Source organism: Eleutherodactylus coqui, chromosome 9 (genome assembly GCF_035609145.1).
Source record: "Eleutherodactylus coqui strain aEleCoq1 chromosome 9, aEleCoq1.hap1, whole genome shotgun sequence".
NCBI classification, from domain to species: domain Eukaryota; kingdom Metazoa; phylum Chordata; class Amphibia; order Anura; family Eleutherodactylidae; genus Eleutherodactylus; species Eleutherodactylus coqui.
The window spans coordinates 124,601,299-124,621,879 of NC_089845.1; the positions used below are offsets into that span (position 1 = coordinate 124,601,299).

At 42.4% G+C, this 20,581-nt stretch overlaps 1 protein-coding gene across 2 annotated transcripts in view; it reads right to left on the minus strand.

The window, feature by feature from the left end:
• SNTB1 (syntrophin beta 1) overlaps window positions 1-20,581 on the minus strand; it is a 161,515-nt gene that overhangs the window by 45,592 nt on the left and 95,342 nt on the right. For both annotated transcript variants that reach the window (XM_066578464.1, XM_066578463.1), the window contains exon 3: window positions 8,909-9,116. In XM_066578464.1, coding sequence (XP_066434561.1) covers window positions 8,909-9,116 — 208 coding nt within the window. The remainder of the gene's footprint in view (window positions 1-8,908; window positions 9,117-20,581) is intronic.

A 20,581-nucleotide genomic window follows, 5' to 3' on the forward strand; every position in this document is an offset into this window, starting at 1 on the left:
ATTAATTCTAAAGTTCTCGGATGTGGGAGGATTGAATTTGATTTTAAATTGATTTATGGTGAGTATTTTGGAGTTTTCTATCATGCTGTGTAGGCTAGTAAGCTCGTTTATTTTCCACCACTGAAAATGTAACAGGTCCCTGCTTGGAGGGAACTTTTTGTTTGGTATCAGTGTCATTAGTCTAGATGGATTGTTTGATAGTTTATGTTTGTACCTGGATTCCCTCCAGATGCGTATCGAGTGATATGATAGTGGGCTCTTGTCCATAAAGTTTGATTTGAGTGGACCTGCCAACCAAGTCAGTTCCGCGGGGGTGTGAGGGGCTAGCTTATGCGTCTCCATGGTGACCCAGATTGGGGCTTTTGTACCCCCCATGGTTTCGATCCATTGTGCCAGTCTCGCTGCTAGATAGTATTTTTTCAGGTTGGGGACTGAAAGGCCTCCTAATTTCTTATGATAGTACATAGTCCTGTTTTTAATCCTTGCCTTTCTACCGGCCCAAATAAACTTGAAGATGGCTTTTTGAAATTCATCCAGAACTCCGTTTGGGATAGGAATGGGCAGTGACCTAAACAAATATAGTATCCGGGGCAGGGTATTCATTTTTACCGCGTTTATCCTTCCCATCCACGAGAGCATGGGATCATTCCACTTTGTTAGCTCCGAGGTTAGTTTCTTGATTAGCGGTGGGTAATTCCATTTATATAGGAGAGGACAGGGAGGGGGTCAGGTTAATTCCCAGATATGGTATATATTGTGCCTGCTGATTAAAGCCGAAATTTATATCTATTAACTTTATTAGGGAGGGTGGAGTATTTATATGTGTTATATCGCTTTTATCTGTATTTACTCTCAGTCCCGTTAAGGTTGCCCACTTATCGAGGAGATTCATCAAATTTGGCAAGGTTGTTAGGGGTTGAGTGATAGTCAATAGCATATCATCCGCGAATAAATTTATTTTATATTCCTTATCCCCCAAGGTGACTCCCTTTATATTTGGGTTCTCTCTTATTGCTATCGCTAACGGCTCCATAGCTAGGGCGAAAAGCGCTGGAGAGAGAGGGCATCCCTGTCGGGTGCCTCGCTTAATTGGGATTGGTCTTTCTTTGGTTGTTGGCAGTTTCAATAGGGTTGAGGGATGAGAGTACAAAGATTTTATTGCCCGTAGAAATTCCCCGTTAAAACCCATGTGACCCAGCAGGGCGAACAGATAGTCCCACGATATGGAATCGAACGCTTTTTCGATGTCTAAAGCGAGTAGAGTCAGGGAGTTACTATTTCTCTGGGCCTGGTCAATAATGTTTAGTACTTTCCTGATATTGTCCGGCGCCTGTCTTTGCGGAATAAAGCCTACTTGGTCTTTATGGATGAGTTTTGCAAGAAAGAGATTCAGTCGCCTCGCTAGGACACTTGTAAAGATTTTATAATCTAAGTTTAGGAGCGATATTGGCCTATAATTTTTTGGGGACAGTGGATCTTTGTTCGCCTTCGGTATCACCGTTAGGTTTGAATTAAGAAATTCCGCTGGTGGGGTTTGTCCGTCCATCAGGGTTTGAAACATCTCCCCGAGGGGTCCGGCTAGACGGTCCTTGTATTTTTTATAATATATAGCTGTAAGGCCATCAGGGCCTGGGGCCTTACCTGGTTTTAGGTTGTCTATTACCTCTACTATCTCCTCCTCCGTGATGTTGGCATTTAATAAGTCTCTCTGTTCCTGACTTATGGTGGGTAGTTGTACTGACTCTAGGAATTCTTTTCTCAAGGATTCTCCTCCCCCCCCATGTTCTCGGTAAAGGGCCGTATAAAAGTCGGCGAATGTGTTGTAGATTTTTGTTGGATTGGTGGTCGTTGTATTATGTGGAGTGTATAATTTGAATACTGAGTTTAGTCTCTGCGTTTCCTGCAGCTTCTTGGCTAGCATTTTATCTGGTTTGTTTGCAAATTTATAATATTTGTATTTGGTCCACTGTAGCGCCCGTTCTACTTTTTCCGACATTAAGATGTTTAGTTGGAGTTTAATGTCCTTGATTTCTTTCGTGGTCGCCCGCGTCGGATTCCGCTGGTTCAAGTTTTCCAGGAGAAATAATCTCCTTTCTAGTGCTTGGAAAGCTTTAGATCTTTCCTTTTTTTTCTGGGATGATGTTTGAATCAATCTACCCCGGATATATGCCTTGTGGGCGAGCCATGCCCACTGCGGTTTGTTTTCTGGCCCCTTATTATACTCAAAGAATTCTGCTATTTGGGTCGCAATTTTGTTTGAGGTTGCTGGGTCCTTCAGGATCGCCTCATTTAGCCTCCATCTGAACACATTTCCTTTGGTGTTTTCTAATTGTATCTCACAGAGTACCAGATCGTGGTCCGACCACGCATTCGGGTAATGCCTGGCGGTCGCGAGCTGGGGTACTAGCTGTGTCGAGATTAGCACGTAGTCGAGTCTAGAGTAGGTCTGGTTTGGTGCTGAGAAAAAGGTATATCCTCTATCTTTTCCATGTACCTCTCTCCAACAATCAGCTAGTCTGTGGTGTTCTAGTTTAGTTTCCCAATCTTTTCTCTGTTTTACTGAAAATCTGTCTGGGGTATTACTTGATCTATCTAACATTTTGTGGAAGGGGAAGTTGAAGTCCCCTGCCCATAGGACCTTGTGTTGCGGGAATCTATTTAATTGATTTGCTACTTTTTGCATGATAGGCCAGGGGTTTTCCGGTGGTGCGTACATGTTAACTATTAGCAGTGGCTGGTCTTGGAGTGTACCCCACGTAAGGCAGTATCTCCCTTCTTGGTCACTTTCTGAATGGATGTCATGGAGGGGGAATGAGTTATGCAATAGTGTCATGACCCCCCTATGTTTTTTGCTTGCTGTGGATGAGAAGCTTCTTGTGTAGTTGTGGTTAATGTGTCTGGGGGCTGAACTATGGGAGAAATGTGTCTCCTGGATGCAGATTATGTCCGGTTTGTGTTTGGTGTATGTTATAAAGGCTTTTCTCCGTTTGTTCGGTGAGTTAAATCCTCTCACATTGTGGGAAATCAAACATACCATTTGGTGGTGTGGTCTGGGCTTGCTGTGATGTCCTTACCAGGGAGCTTGTGATCGTCTGCCTGTTGTCCTCCAATCTGACCCCAATTCTGAGAGACGACCTGTGATCTCCTGCTGTCTCTGCCGGGTCTTCTCCTCTTCCACCTTGTACAGGGGGGGGGAGCTGGGCTTCTTTTCCAGTTGCCACAGGTCTCTTGCTGGTGGTACCTGGTGAGCAGGGGCACTTCCCGGCCGTTCTTCTCCACTTCCGGTCGCGGGCCCTCTCCACTTCCGGTTTCAGTACCTCTCCTACTCTAGCCCGCGGCTTCAGGCCTGCCTGCAGGCCGAAATTTTTTTCTACCACGGAACCGGCCGTGGGTGGGCTCAAACTGTTCCTCTCGGCGAGGTGGAGTGAATCGCCGGGTCCTCAGGTGTCTCTCGATGGTGTGTCGCCCCAAAACAGCCGCTGAAGTCGCCGGGTGCGGAGGAGTGCTGGTGTATGCGACTGCTCTCCTCTCCTGCCAGGCCACGCCCCAAAAATACATTCTTTTAAAGGGGTTGTCCGATTTAGAAAAACTATCTTTATACAAGCTGTTGATGAATTCTCAGGATCTCATCTCTTGTTCAGAGTGAAGGTGGTTATAAAGAATGTCTCTTGCTCTGGAGGACCTGTCCTGTGCTGGATTGTACGCACACAACTGATATGAATGGACACTATGTAATACCCCATTCCCCCTGTGGTGGCACTGCTGGGATACAAAACACTTTCTGCCAGGTTTCCTCACAGATATAGCCGATTGCTGGAGGTTCCACCTGGAAGCACCCAGTGATCTAATGTTTACATGGGGACCCTTCTAATACGTTAAAAATAGTCCAGAGCAGATAAACGTTTTAATCCAAATTAATGTAACCACAACGTTATGGAAAGAGCGGACCCTCCCGATTATCTGTTTACACAACAGGAGCATCAAAATGGGGCCAAAAAGTACTTACTAAACAAACCGACCAAAACACCCACAAAGCCTGAAGCATCTTGTCAAGGTGTAAATCAAAAATACACTTATTGGCCACCATCACTGTATTCCAGATAATTCACTAATGAGATGGGTTTATATAAACAACGAATGATTAATCAAGATCTCACCTGTAATTATTACTTTTGTTTACCATTAAACATAATTATATATTTAGTAAGTTGTGCTGACACACTTCATAGGGTGTGATGTGATGCAACTGACATGTGAGACCTCATGTATCTGACATGAAGAAGAAAGTTGCTCCTACTGACTCACGAGAATTCAAAAACTGCATTGGAAAAGTGAAATATGCATTATGAGTGGTTGGTTTGGGAACTACACACTTCATACACACAGTAGTTGACAGTTAGCAGATCACTTATTTCTTGGGTCTACCTCTTTTTTAGTTACTTTACCAATTACCCAACAGCCCCTATGGATGATATGACCTGAATTTGTAATTATACCAACAGAGATTATGAAACCATTTCAAAGGGCCATGCTGGAGAATAATTTCTTCTAGTTGACTCAATGTACCCAAGTCTAACCTCATTACCAGATAGATCTATCCAATTTAAAAGGGAATTTCCGAGACTAAGCTATTGATGGCCTTCAGACAGGCAATCAATATCTGATCAGTGGGGGTCCACTACTTGAAACCCCTGTTAATTGGCTGATTGAAGAGGCCACAACCTCTTCTCAGGTCTACTGAGACTGGGATCACAAGTGGCAGACTCCCACCGATCAGTTATTGTTAGTCCCAGAAAGCCCCTGTAATAAATGTAATAAAACCCTAAGCCTAGAAATGATAAATAAACCTACTTATTTACTTACTGGCAGGTTTCCCTACAGCTGATTGTTGAGGGTCGCAGCAGGAGGAAACTTTGTCATCTGTTTACGATCAAAAGGATCCTTCTCACAAGTAGGGATTTCTAAAGTAGAGAACCGTTTTACGTCTTTTAAAAGTTAACCAGGGGCGTAACTATAGGGGATGCAGAGGATGCGGTTGCACCAGGGCCCAGGAGCCTTAGGGGGCCCATAAGGCTTCCCCTCTCCATGTAGGGAGCCCTGTACCATTATAGTTGGGGGCCCTGTTACAGGTTTTGCATTGGGGCCCAGGAGCTTCAAGTTACGCCTCTGATCTTAACTGTGAAAACAGGACCTCAAAGACAATTTTTCATTTCACGTTCCTAATTGCACAAGCTTTTGGTGCGCTTCACATGTTCTGCGCTATTCTTGCTGTTGCTGATGACTTTGACTTAAGGATGCAAATAGACTTGCTACTTTTGATCAGTGAGCTTTTATAGAATCGACACATAATAGTCACATCTCAGTATGTGGTAGAAAAATGAACATGTCTAGATTATATGTAATGGCTTGAAAGGCAAATGCTGCAAGTGGAAAATAAAATGTTGTTCGCACAGTTCAAAAACTCATAATATCTTTTTGAAAATATTTGGAAATATTTTTGACACGGGACTTAACCAAACTTAGATCTGGTCTTGCTTACGGCACAATGTTTCCCATAATACCTCTCAGTATAGATAGCCACCAACAGTCCTGTTTATTGAGGGACTGCCCCATAAAGCAACCCATAGAAATTTGTAACAAGATTTTGCTATACCGGTTCGAAGGCATTTTTTGGGCAATGATGGAGGTATGAATTCTGTAAATGTTCTTGTTCTGAGGCTGAAGCATTGTGTCATCTTCCGATGCAGAAAGCTGAAAAGGGTTTTCTGGGACTAAGGGAAAAAAATCCAGGCTTAAAATGGTGTAAAGTAAGGAATAAATGGCTACTCACCCCCTTTAGCGGCTCTTTGTTCATTGCTCGAGCCCTGGTGCCTGCTACTCAGAACCCGGAGCAAGCGGTGGAGAGTCACGTACCGTACATTGTGCATGTAACCGCTCAACTAATCTTAGTCTTCAGCAACCATAGAATAACCACTGAAGCCTGTGATTGGCTGAGCAGTCACATAAACAATGAACAGCACATTACTGCCGGCTGCATCTTACAGGTTTTGAGTGGTGGGCACCAGGGATCCAGCGATGGACAGGAAGCCTCTAAAGTAGGCGAGTATGTATTTTTTCTTTATTTTACTCAATTATAAGACCAGAGAATGGTTTTTAAGGTCTCTGAAAATCCCCGCAAAACAAGTCTGTGTCGCATGGAGAGGCAGTCTGTTGTACTGTGCACTGTACTCCATACAAAGCTATCCAAAGAATACAATAAAGTTGAACCGAACAAAAAGCAAACCCCTATTAGTTGTGTCAATTACTTAAATACAAGAAAATCACGGTCCCACCTGTCTCAATGAACTAGCCTGTTCACCAGTTGCTAGGATCCCTTCTAGAACAAACGGCCTGAACTCACAGGTGTTTTCCAATCCATAACCACCGCATCCCCATTTGTTTTCTAGTTCGTAATCACTAAAAAATTCTAAAGCTTTATTGGAAAAAAATGGTTACAAAACAGCAAGCCATAAACACCGCCACATGGTGACCTTTGCCGTGTTCCGGACATAGAGTCATTAGTCGTAACCATCCCCAAATGCCACTAGATACATTTATAGAGCTTCTGCATAACACACTTAAGCCCCCGTCACACGAGCATATTTGCACGCGTATTGGCAAGCGCAATAAGCAGAGAATAGAGCCCAATAATTGTAACGGGTTCAATCACACATGCGTATTATTCTTGCGTATTTTGGTTGCACGAAAAAAATACAGCATGCTCTATTTTCCTGCGTTTTTGCACACCAAAACTTCCCATGGAAGTCAATGGGGATGCAAAAATGAGCGCACAATATGCTAGGATATGCGTGGAACACTGCGTAAGTGCACAGGAAACAGAACACATGGGCATAGCAGCGACCACACAATCACATGACGCCTGATGAAACACATTGCATGATTGGTTAACAACATGGTATGTACTAAAACCTAATTAAAGGTGAAGACATTTTTCGCAACCAAAGATGACCCCAACAATATAAAGAAAGCATGAACACATAACCTCCCACTTGTCAGGGAAAACCAAACACATGATTAAATGAAGTTGTTATTGCGGAGGAGAAAAAATGAACAATAATGCATCTTGTTTTTCCCGTAGAAGTGTGATAATGCCACAATGAAAAACAATAATCCCCTTCAACTAAATAAATCCATAAATCACTGCTCCACTAATACTTCAAGCACCATTTCATACCTAAGGGTCTATTCACACTTAGCCCGCGGATTACACAGCGAAAACCGAACCTGTGAAAGCAGCATCAATGTCTTCAATCATATATTAAATTAATAATAAGCACAGGCGCAAAACAGCATCGGCGCTATTGTTCCAAGTCTTACAAGTGATTAGCGTTACATGTGTGTATAGAAGTCCCAACTATGGAAACATGAAAGGACAAGGTCTCCACAGCTACATGCCAAGACAAATTAAACCTGGATTCGTTTCACTCCATAGCGTCCAGTTTTGTCGTTCACGATACCACTGCAAACGGAGGCGACAAAGGCCGTACATGTAATGGGCGCCGTGAGACCAAATGTCCTTCAGCCAAGCGCCTGGAAATGGTTGACAGACGCAGGGGCCTCTAATGATGGTCCCACCTGTCTCTAGATGGTGGACAACGAAACAGTTGGAGCTGCTCGTACTTGTCGGATGATCATATGATCCTTCCTACCGGTGGTCTGTTGAGGGAGTCCTGAGCCCGGTCACCTTGTGCGCCCTCACACATCCACTTGTCCCAACACCTCCTAACAGTCTGGCCAGAATCGACCATCCAGCTTCTCCCATCCCAATAGTGTGCCGCTCTCAGACTCTGGTAACGGGGTGAAATCTCTTTGATTGCGTTGCAGAGGCGTCTAGTGGTAAACAAGCTTTGCACAAGCGGAAGGAGAGGTCACTACACACAAGGAGCCTCTGAGAGCCCTTTATAGGCCAAGGGGGGAACCACTTTTAGGTCCTAAGATGACAAGACTGATCATCTAATCACCACAACTCTAATAATTTACATATCTGTCTGAGATGTAACTGCATACAGAGTTTTGGAGCAAAACGACAACTTCTTCTAGGGGCGTGATTATTATTATCATTATTATTTTTTTTACAAAGAACATACATAGATATTTAGGGCGATTTCATAAAAATACTCTCTTTACAGCCTCAATTCAGATCCTGATCTAGGACCATGATGCATAATAGCTAATTCTAGATTCAATCATCTATTAACCTCCGAGAAAAGGGAATCCAGCAAGTTCTTAGGTTAAAACCTTCGTTTTTTTATTGCATCCAATATTAAACAGCATTGCAAATGGTGTAGATACGGCATAGACAAAAGATAAGTAGGCAGAGATGAAGAAAAATCAACATCCTACACATTTCAGACTTGTAAGCCCTCAATGATGTCTATGTATAGAGTAGCCACTATTAAGGGCTTACAAGTCTGAAACACAGAGTTGGTTTGTCTTCATCTCTGCTTACTTATCCTCTATATGTGCTGTACTGATACCGCCTGCTATGCCGTTTTACATTGGGCAAAATCAAGAAGGAAGATCGTTCTGGATCCCCTTTCTTGTTCAACTACAATTGTCTTCAAGGGTCTTTTTTAGGGATAAAACCCAATTGTGTATGTACCTAGAGGTCCTGAGGTGCTAACAAAGTCAAAGCCCCATGATAGAAAATGTGAGCATCTTGCACCCAAGATATGCCAATTCTCAGTAGAGCACCTAGTGGTTAAACGACCCCAAAATCTGGTACCTTCCCTACTTTCAAGGTCCTAACATACATGTACAATCTGACATACATCTAGTACTTGGTGAAGGTTGGTCATTAATAATGAGAACAGTACTCTACCATAGATCACACACTACAAACATTTACCTTTTCCGCCAACCAGCCCATGTGTCGAATTTCTTGGCTCCCAGAGATCCCATTTTTGCCCAACTGATCTTTAACTTCTGTAATCGCCTTGGTGAGCAGCTCCATCACTACTCCGTGGATGGCATTGAACCAGGTCTGGGCTGTTGCTGAATCTTTGCTTCTTAACACCACTGAATGCTTGGCATCAGGTGAATGCAGCTCTAGATGTCTGGAAAACAAAAACATCATGAATGTGTTTTTCATTTTAAAGCTTTCATCAGTTTTTTACACACTGTCTCAATGAAACTCCCCTTTCTTATGGGAGGGACCTAAAACAAGTCTGTGCAGCAAAGAGGAGCAGCATACTGTATAGCAGACAGCATTTCCACATATGTAGAACACTCCAGCCTGGCACTCCTTGTATCGCACACCCAAGGATCATCTTTACGCTAGATAAATGGACAGTAGGAGATGTTGCTTTATGGTAAAGTTTGAAAATCCGACACAAGGCACACGTAGAAGAAATCCGCCGCACTCATCAAATCCGATTCGTTCTTTATTGCAGCGAGTTTAAAATGACAGGACAGGGTAGACATGAAAGAACTGGTCTACAGCCCTTTCGCACATCCCTATATGCTTTGTCAAGGCCTAAATACATAACACTAAGCAGACCTACTCTGTAAATGCCCACATCATTACCACCATAATTAAAGTACAATACTATAAAATAACATAAATTAAGGCTAGTTCACACTAATGCTAGGGGCTTCCGTCCTCCCGTTCTGCGCAGGGAGCAGGAAAATGGCAACCCCCTCACTGAACAGATCCGTCTTATGACAGGACCAAACAGACTATAATGGGAGCTGTTGAGTTTTTTCCGACTGGCTGGGATTTCACAGGACGAAGTAGTGCAGCATGCTGCACTTCTTCAGCCTCTTTTTTCTCGGAGATCGGCGATGGAGGTTCAGAACGGAACTGATGCGAATAAGCCCTTATCACTAATTAAAACAACAGTGTCAAATGACCTTGTCAATTCTAGTGATGGTACAGTATAAATGCTCTCCATACACATAAGGGAAAAGTCAACTGAATCCAGTGATTTGGCGGGGCCGGTCAAGTATCTCATGCGTATGGGCGTCTCCCAACCATGACAGATGATGTTGGGGGATAGGAAGATTGGACATATTAAATTTTTAACACCCATTTTTTTTTTCTTTTAAGTAGGGGATAAAGGTGGATAGAAGTGTCTGGCTGTGGATTAAGACCCCTGTACACATCAGATTACAGTTATTCAAGCTCACTGATTTTGGCAGGACTGGATGACTCTTGTATGTGTATGGGGACTTCCCAACAGACGATATATGGCAAAAGAAGGATCGGGCATGTTGAATTTCAATGCCTGATCTTTTGGTTCTCCTTGGAGATAAGCTGCCATCAGAGAGGTTTGGCTGTGGCATTCTCCACTGTCCACATGTAAAAGACATGACTACTCGGATGAACCGAGAGTTCATTTCTGTGGATGATTCAAGGGAATTAGCGGTCGACTGAAAAGCATTGGGTCTGCAGCTTTTGAAGGTTTATGGGCACCTCAACAAGTATGAAAACGTCAAACTGTATAAAAAGTAATTAAGACAATTAAGATTTCACCTTAACAAACCTATGCAATGTTAAATACTCTTATATAAAACAAAAAGTATTTTGATAAACCTCTCTGAGTATTGTAGTCCGCCCATTCCATTTATTACTCTAGTTGCCCGGCTTTGTACCAGCTCAAGCTCTGATATGTCCTTCTTGAGTACCAGAGCCCAAAACGGTCCACAATATTCCATGTGTGGTCTGACCAGCCTTACATTTAGCAGTGCTAAGCATTATTTGGCACTTTTCTGTCCCCAACTTATCCAGATCCTCTTGCCTGATGGAGAGACAGGGCTAAGCAGCCTCAAAAGCTTGCAAATAACTTTTTTGACTAACTAGAAAATATCACCTTTGTAATACTTTTATCTTTTTTAAACCAGAGTATTTAACGTCACATAGGTTTTTCTGGCCAACACGGCATAGCACTGCTGCGTATTATACCCCAAAGGACCGAAATCTCTAGTTTTCAAAATTCAATTTCTGCCTCTCTTCTTCACATTGCATTATGTCTGTCACCACCCTAGGCTTGCAGTGTAATAAACTTATTATTGTGCCCTTGTGGTTATTACTACATAGGAAAAACTATGCCTCATGTACAAACGATTCATGGAACAGCTAAGATCATTAGTAACTGGGGAGGAGTCCCACATATGGCCGAATGTTACGACAGTGAAGTGTGTGAAATGTACTGGACTTGTACATGTTGTACAGCTAGGCAATCTGATGAATAGACTCTGGAGAAAACTGTAAGCGGAAAGCATGTACTGTATGTAATGTCATACAGATAATGGCATATGCATGTAGTTATTGCAGAGGAGTAAGGCTTCAAGCTGAGAAGTCCTCAACCACACAAAGGGAAAGAGATGAAACATATCCTATAACAGTCTGCTGCTCTAATTTGGACAAGCAAGCGTCTAATTCCCAGCATGCACCTCCCAACATGTTCTTGAGACCATATAGTGGTGTAACCTCTTGTTCTAACCTTAGCATAAGTCTTGGGTTTTCCTTTGATTAACAACATAAAAAGATAAAACTGATTATCAGCCGCACAGGCACCATAGCCGGAGATACCGCCAGCCAGAGAGGAAACTGTAGCTGAAAGTTATAGGAGAACATTATAAGTTTATACAGTGCATATTGTACTTCTACATAGAGAAATAGAGCCGGGTGGATTTAGGAGAGGGGGCGATGCAGGCAATCATCTCCCCTAAACAGCGGTCTCCTTTTATTGTTGTTGCTGTTCATCAGCCATTACTTATTGGATTAGTCCAATAGATGACGGCAGGTAATGCTTTTCCTCCTCACTCGCACAGCATCCCTTAGGCTGCCAGAAGTAGGACCTTCTGCGTGGTGGGGCTCACAACTAAAGAGGAACCAAGGAGCGGAAGGGTTCAAGAGGACCTGTCATATTCCTCATGTCAGCAGGACCGACTCATTGCAGCCACGGCCCACTGACCCTATTGCAGGCTTTCTTTTGTTCATGCGCAACCTAAATAAATTCAGATCCCTGACTAGACCCCTAATTCATTCAGAACCCAGACCAAAGAAAAATATCCAGACCAGATGCATGCATGTATATAATAAAAGATGACCTGTTATGGCTTCAGGTCAGCAGGACCACCTACATAGCTTTGCAGCTGTTACCCCGCTGACTCTAGCACAGGCTTACTTTTTGTATATTCACCCACGTTTCCTGTACAGACTCACCTTAGGTTCAGGTTCAGGGGCTTGGAATGTATCAAACAGGTGGTCCACACTGCTCACTGTAGATGAGTGACATCAGATCTGATTGACTTTAATTTTCCTTCTCCTGTTTATGGTATGTTTTATATATTTTCCGCTGGGTGTTCCCCAGGGCTTCCCTTCATCGCTAGGGCCTCCCTTCATCTCAGTGTGGATGGGGGGTTCCCCTACAGGGAAGATGGAGGGATTCCCCAGCAGTGCGGCTGAAGGGGTTCCCCTGAAGGAGAGATGGAGGGATTTCCCTGCTGTAGGGAAATCTCTCCATCTCCCCTGCAGGCGAACCCCCGCATCCACGCAACTGTGGAATCCCTTAATCTTCCTTTGCCGGAAGGCTCATATAGTCTCCTATAGGAGTCTATGGCGGCTTCTCCGCTCCAAAGATGGCTCAGGACCTATATTTTCGCGCAGCAGGGAATTTCAATTACTGAATTTCAGCCGCTGATGTCCTATCATTTTAGGTGCGATTTTTTTTTTTTGCGCGGCTAAAATTCCTTTGTCTCAACGTTTCCATAGGTAACCATTGGTTTTAATAGTTGCATGTTTTTTGCGCATGTAAGTTATCTGCACAAATTCCCTCATGTGAATGAGCCCTGAACCTGCATAATTTTTGTTATGTCCTGGAAAACCCTTTAAATGAGGAAGCAGGGTCGACAGAAACAACTGAACATGACTAGGCTATGCCGTTTCTGTAACTCCCAGAGGTGGGACCTGCAACCATTAGACTTTAATAGCATATTCTGTGGAGATACCCCTTTAATTACGAAAAATTCCAGAGATTATAAACCTTTTGATTTCGCCTATACCGGTTATCACCCAGCTTTTCTAGGGTTCCAGTTCACAGCACATCTGCCTGGTGGTGCAGCACTACATCACCGGCTCCCAGGTGGTGATATACTCTCGTATACAGTCAGGAATCCTAGAAGGATTCTCCATACAGTAAACATTCCTGAAGGTTTTTTTGATATGGTAATGAGTGATTTATTTCTTCACCTGTCATCAGGTGTCTGTAATTATCCTCAATAAGCAGCATATACCATTTACTCTTCACTCTGGGCCCGGCAATGAGCTGCCCTCTGAGCTCCACTGATAACATTTTCTTGGGACACCACAGGAAACAGATATGTATTAAGTCAATTCAGCCTCATGTCTATTCCTGGAGCTCATCAGGAAGACTTGATTCCTCTTGCAAGTGAATTTGCAATTGCGAAAAACTATCTGACCTCATCTGGGGCCGGCGGTCAGGACGGGTACAGCCGATCATCCCAACCTTCTTGGCATGGCTTTAGGAAAAACATTATAAAATTGTTACCATTGATTGCTACAAAGTTGCAATGTATCAGTCTTTCTGTTCTTCATCATTGTCTCCGATAAGTTATTTCTGGTGCATTTGAGGACAGTCGCTTGGCAACAAGGAAACACAAACTACTGTCTTTATTCTCACTCACTTGCCCGGACAGATCAGGCTGTAATATATTTCAGATGTTTCACAGGGGGCAACGCCACATAAGGGCAAGTCAGACTTAATACGGCAAACTCATGGCAAGAAGATCATTGAGAAGGCTGATTCTTGTTATGAGGTTCTCTCTCATGGAAAATCTGAAAGTAGACAAGAGGGTAGCAAGTGGCAGGGGCATACAGTGTGTGCCACCAAGAAACCACTCTGTGTTGCATGGAAGGTATTTTAGAGATCTGGCTAGACAAGCAACAATCATTGCCAGGTAAGAAAAGCCTAGATGCAACTTGAGAAGAACAACTAACAATGCAAAGTCAACTGATGGTTAACATCTTAATGACCAGAGTGTGTCACTCCTAAAGGACCAAATACTTTTTAGTGATTTTACGAACGTAGTGTTTAAATACCTTTTTTTTCACGGAATCCCCCCCCCCCCCCTTTTCTGTTTTATTAAAGTTCATTAGTAAAAAGTAGTTAAAAAATACTTTTTTGAATTTATAGTTGATTTTTTAAAAATAAAATAGAGGAATGGGATGCCCAATGTGTTTCAGACGTTTTGATATACAATTTGTATAGTTTTGGGTTACAAGGTGGCTATGGCAAGAGTTTGGGTTGTCATAGAAGGTGGGCTACTTTTTTTTTTTTATGCATTTGTGTTTTATTCTACAATTTTTTTATTCATTCTTGTAACTATTTTTTAAAGGGTTTTCTGTGTTACTTTTTTATATAGTTTTAGGTCCCCAATAGGAGTCCCAGTTGAGCGTAAAAATATATATCACTATAGTGACATTAGTCACTGGCAGAGCTGGGCTGGAGTCTGCTAACATCCAGGGCGAGTTGCCCTGGCGGGGGTCACCAGTGATCATGTGATCGCCGGGTCCAATAGAAGAAACAGCACTGCTGTTTTCTCTATTCTCTACATAGCACTCGTTGAGCACTATGTAGACTAGAAAAGAAAAGGCAAAAGCGGTTATGTACCACCGCTCTCTTCTCCTCCGGGTCCTCAGCTGTCTCTGGCAGACAAGCACCCGACTTGCTTCTCCTAGGTCACAGGAGTAGGAGCTTCAAACCTGCACCATATATTTATGATGGTGCATGATTAAATTCCACAACCAAGCGCTATATATTTACAGTTCTTGGTCCTTAACAGGTTAAACTAAATTCAGGTATACATATTCAGATTAGGTTCTGTTCACATCTGTGTTGTGGTTTGCGTTTATAGCACTGCAACAGAAATGTTGTAAGACGGCCGCTTCAGATGATGCACTCGCTATTTATGGGAAAAAAAATTTAGTTAAAATGTTGACGACAGGTGGCGCTGCAGCCGACCACATCTAGCATGACAGATCAGCATCAGTGTCAGATCTAAAGGCCAGCATTCATCAGCATGTTGTAGCGATTAAAGCCGACTCGATGGTGGATACAATTGCTTTGCAAATGGAGAGCGTTGTTAAAAACCAAGAGGGACAAACTGAACACTTGTAGCGTGACTTGGATAGCCATAGCGTCACCTATTGGTGACTTTTTAACTTACATTTTCAGAAATGGTAAGTGCATTGTTTGCAGGGGCTGTTGTCCAAATTTTGTGTCATTTGGAGCAGCACAAAGGCCTCCGAGATGGGGCATTTTAATTTTGCTAACCCTGCACAAAGATACCTATTTCACGTTCTGTGTGGAGTGACAGCAGCCCAACAAATAGCTGACTGCCCTGAGGGGGCAGATCTCCACCAATCAGCTGTTGATAATCTATCCTTTGGAAGGGTCATCAGTTTTTAAGAGCCGGAAAACCTTTTTAAAGTATATGGATCATTCTGACAATTCCCCTGCTCTAAACATGCTTATTCCTTTGTTGCCCCAGGAGATCAACTGCTGCCAGAGATTTCTGGCTTATTACCCTCTCACTGCTGAAATAGAAATATGCACTTAGTCAACTGTACATAGGAAATCTGATGTGTATGACCAACATAACACCCTTAAAGGGTCACTCTAGCAAAAAAAAAAAATTCTCCATGCATCTTGATTGCCTATCACACTCTAGATGTGTCCTATGTATACTGCGGTTACTTCCATGCATTGCAGCCTCCTGTCTGATACTTTTCAGGTACGATCTTGCTTGTTAGAGGTCTCCCTGCTTTCTCTTGGTCTATGCTGTGCTAGTAATCCCATGATGCATCAGCACAGCATTACATAATCTGTTAGAGCCAGTACAATTTCTGCCTGCTGGGAGGATAGCGTGATCATCATTACCCTCTATCTTCCCCCAAATAATCTAAAGACATTAAAGTATACAGTCAGGAGGAAAAAATGTCATCTTCTTCATTCTAACTGTGTGACTTCTAATCACCATCATTAACTGTGATAGATGCTTCTGTCTCTCCTATGGTGACTGAAGTAGTAACTCCTGGAGAGAACAGAGAGACAAGTAATTCCTAGGTGGTCACAATCAGATCACATGACTGCCTGAAGAGAAGGACTCCAGGAAGTTTCAGACAGAACGGAATAATCAAGGTTATACTAGCCAACTTATAAATATGGGGAAAAGCGGGTCTAGTTATATAATGAATGAAGGAAAAAATTCACTTGCTGGCCCCTTTAAGAATATATGACACTGTTAGATGTTGAAGTTGTAGTATAGCTGTACGCTATAGAGCTACAGTATTCTCCCCTTATATCTCCAACGGATGAAGAATGTCATGATATGAAATTATATGCATATGCAGATTCAGCAAAACTCCACTTGTATGTGCGCATAATAAGGACTCTGTAGACATGGCTGGCTGGAGCCAAGTCTGTGTGCATGAGGCCCACTGCAGGCTTCAGAGCTGAAATCTCTCAGTATTCCTTACTGACTCAATATCAGCTTACAGCCTGCTTTGGTGATTTACATTATGGGAAATGTAGGTTTTACACTAGATGCCGTAGAGCAATCTGATGTAAGAAAACTAATTGTTCCTCCACCTTATAGCAGCTCTGCTACGCTGTTAGGGAGGTCAGTTGACAAACTTTTTGACGGTTTCCAATGCCAGGCTTAGTGGGTAGCACATAATGCTCAGGCCTGAATCCCAGAGTTCCATCTTTCTTTCTGAACCACTGAAAATAGCATCCAGATGGAAACCTGGATGGAACAATAGGCTTCTATTACTCAAATTGAAACTACAGAAACTCACAGTGGCCTCCTCCTGCTATGATACATGCATGGAGCTGTTGTTGGATCCGTGTTCATTCCAGGGACTATCAACGCGAATCGGCACCCAAATCTCCTGCCGATGATGGTGCATGACTTCCTGGATGATCTGCCCCTATCGTAGCAGAAGGAGGCCACTTTAAATATGCTTTCCGTAGTTCAGTCATTGCAGCGGTCCCACAGGACTTGGAGAGAGGAGCAGAGTGGATTTCTGCTTCTCACATGCTACTCTACAAATTTTCTATTGGGTTTTACTCTGTATGTCTTATAGGGACCACAACACAAAATTGAAATCCATGTTCCAGGGCCCCCAGGGGTCCGTGCACCATACCACTGACCATGTCTTCCTATTGAAGTACACTATTGTTATTTCAATAGAGGACACCAGTATTGAGATATAGCGGCGCTGGATCCGACTTTTTGACTACACCCTGTATAACCTACAGTATATAAAATCTAGCCTACAGAACCACTTTTTCTTCAGGCCTCTTTTGTATGATCCACCTTATTTTCCTACAACACCTCTTAAATGTAATTATTGGTCATGTTGGGAAGATTAAAATAACATTTCTCAGTGATATTTAGAGCTGCAATGAATTCCCATTAGCCTTTTACAGTTCATACATCACTTAGACTCACGACTAAACATTACTAAAGATGGAAACCTGCTGGAGTCCTAGGACTCCCGGACATTCCCGTTGTTGAACAACTCTATAAACAGACTTTAAAGTTCAAATGAGAGAGCCCTTAAGAAAATATTCACTTTATATCAACCATTAAGATTTCATGAGATTAATGTACTTAGTGCGGAGTAAGCATTGTGGGTAAATAGTGTGTGTGTGTGTGTGGGGGGGGGGGGGGGTAGGGGTGGCATCGTAGAGATGCAGTTTATGAAGTTCTGAAAGTTTCTGATTTATCACAAGGACTTCATTATGAGATCAGATTAAAATTTATCAACTTTTCTATTATCCTTGCAACTTTTTTAAACTGTCATATTTACTATATAGCAATTTTGTCTAGAACGTACCTATATCAAATCATGTTCTGAATTTAACCTAAAGGATGGCATTGACGTATTGAGAATTTGGTTAATCCGAGCAATGATAAAAGTTGATAAAGCCTGTTCCACCAGTTGTAAAGGTTCAAAAATGTGTTATTAACCTCTTTGTAAGTAGAAGTCGTCCAGTTTTGAGCTCCATCTGGCCATACAATCCCCATGCCAGTCATTCAGATGTATTGGTGACCACATAGTACATGGTAGATTAGGTTCACCAGTAGAGCTATTCTTTGTAAAAGACTCATTGCTTTGGATCATTGAGGGTGTTCTGAGGGATAAATACCCCTCTATGATGTCCAAATGCAAAAGTAAAGGGGTTATTATCAACAGACCAAGCCTTTAAAAAGAGTTGTGCCAAGACTGAAAGTTATCCTCTATCCACTAGATAGGGCATAACATTCTGACCAGTGGAGGAACAACCACTATGACCTCACTGAACAGGAATGCAGAAGGTCCCAGCATGAAGGTCCTCCATCATGAACCTACATTGCAGCTCCATTCCTTTCAGTGCGAGCACCGGAGATTGCAGAGCTCTTGAACTGCACAACAGTCACTCCACTTATGCAGGAACCTTCAAGACCATACCAGTGGTCAGACCCCTTGGCACAATTCCTTTATGGACCATGTAAAAGTTGAATCTGGCATTTGATGAACATATCACTAATTATTATGCTTGCCGTAAAACTGATTTTGTAATTTTGTTTCTTTTTAGAGAACAACATTATGATATATAAAAATTCATAAAGGTTGTGGCCATAGGAATGCAAAGAATCAACCAATAAATATTTGATGGGTAGGTGTCCAACAACTGGGACCAAAACATATGCCAAGAATGCAGCAGGGTTGGTGACGATCGTTCTCTGAAGTCATAGTCATTCTCAGCTCTTTCCACTCTCAAAGACTATAAGTCCAGACTCACATGGCCTTATACGAGGTGAAATGCTTAGACAGCAAATGGCCCAAAAATACAGCCATACGAATTGTCCTAAAAGAGAGGGATTGTGCATGCCCATGCGAAAAAGGTCTTCGGAAAATTATCAGAGGGGAACCTCGCTGATAGCAAAAACCTATTTTCTCAAGCTACTAAGTAGACCATAGCGAAAGCCTGGAAGCAACAGACCCTTGACATCCCTGAGGTCAAGTGACAAATGAATTACTACATGGTCAATGAGAGAGTAACTTCCCAGTCATGAGGCACCCTTAAAGCTTTTGAAAGGAGGTGGAAGCCTGGAGTGGTTGCCTCTCATTTCCAAATGTAGTGTAGGCTACCTTGCTGGAAGATCCTGAGCCCTTCCACCTTGTGTTCACTGTAAGTCTCCACTTATTTCTGTAGGTTACTGCTGCTGGTCTTCAGTTTGTGAATCCCATTTGTATAAGAGTCTATTACTAGTTGCTGTACTGTGTTAGTTAGGATAGAGTGATTGTGCCAAGAGTGGTACCAGACACCCCAATTGTGGGATCAGTAAAGGTAAGAGATCATACGTGGTTGGAGCCTGACCCCATAGAAATAACAATATACCTTAAATGTCCAAAGCCCTTTATTTTACTAGTTTATACGCAGCATCTTGTTCACTTTGCTCAAAAAGGCTTAATTATTGACTTTATTAACATTTTCCCAGGGTGTAGATGCCATATAGAGCCTACTAGGGAAGACATATTTATCAATTACTATATTGACAAAATAGCTGCTCCACTTTGATACCCCGTAATCCTATGTGACCTACACTGTATATTAAATGCACCCTGGAGAAAATGTGAAAGTTTCTCCAGAGTTGCCCTTTAAATAAAAAAATTATCACATTCAGAAAACCTCTGCATATAAAACATACGGCATAAACTCTATACATACAGAGCGTGTTGGGTAAGATATATCATATAGGAAGATCATAAAATATAATCAGTTATTATTACTGTACATAAGAAAGGATCTTCTATCTACTGCGGTACAAAATGGAAAACATGAAATTCATTTTCCCTTTAAATTATACCCCAAAAAAAAAGATTTTCCGGAATGACATTTTTGAGCAGATTTTTTCCACTCTCACTAGGAAAATGTTCCTGATGTGTATGTATAAAGAATGCTGAAGATGAGTGCTGGGAACACCCCCATTATATGCACTGTGGAACCTTCCAAGTTTTATCTTCCAAAAACACTTACAAAAAATACTACTTTAATTCTGATTATTCTGATCTAGAATGTTTTAAATTACCTCTGCCAGCACAGAATCCTGCACATAGTTACCAGTAGTGTATGGAGTGCAGGCTGTCAGGCATTCTCTATGGAGAATTCGCCCTAAAGAGGACCGGTTATGGGATAAAGTTGGCTGGCCAATTGCATGGCTCTGCTGCTGTGACCCTGCTGACTCTATCCCTGTTTCTAATTTTTTTCTAGATGGCTACCTATCATTTATCCTTAGAGAAGGCACCTTGGAAGGTGTGAAGAGATAAGGCTGGGTTCACACTGGGCGGATTTGGGGCGAAAATCAATAGATGTAAAATACTATGCAATACCAACTATACAAAGCCAACGTGAACTGTGACATTTGACCAACTGAAAAAATAAACTTGGTGCTCCCAAAAATTTTTTGGTATGTTTTCATATAGATTTAGTGATTGAAAATC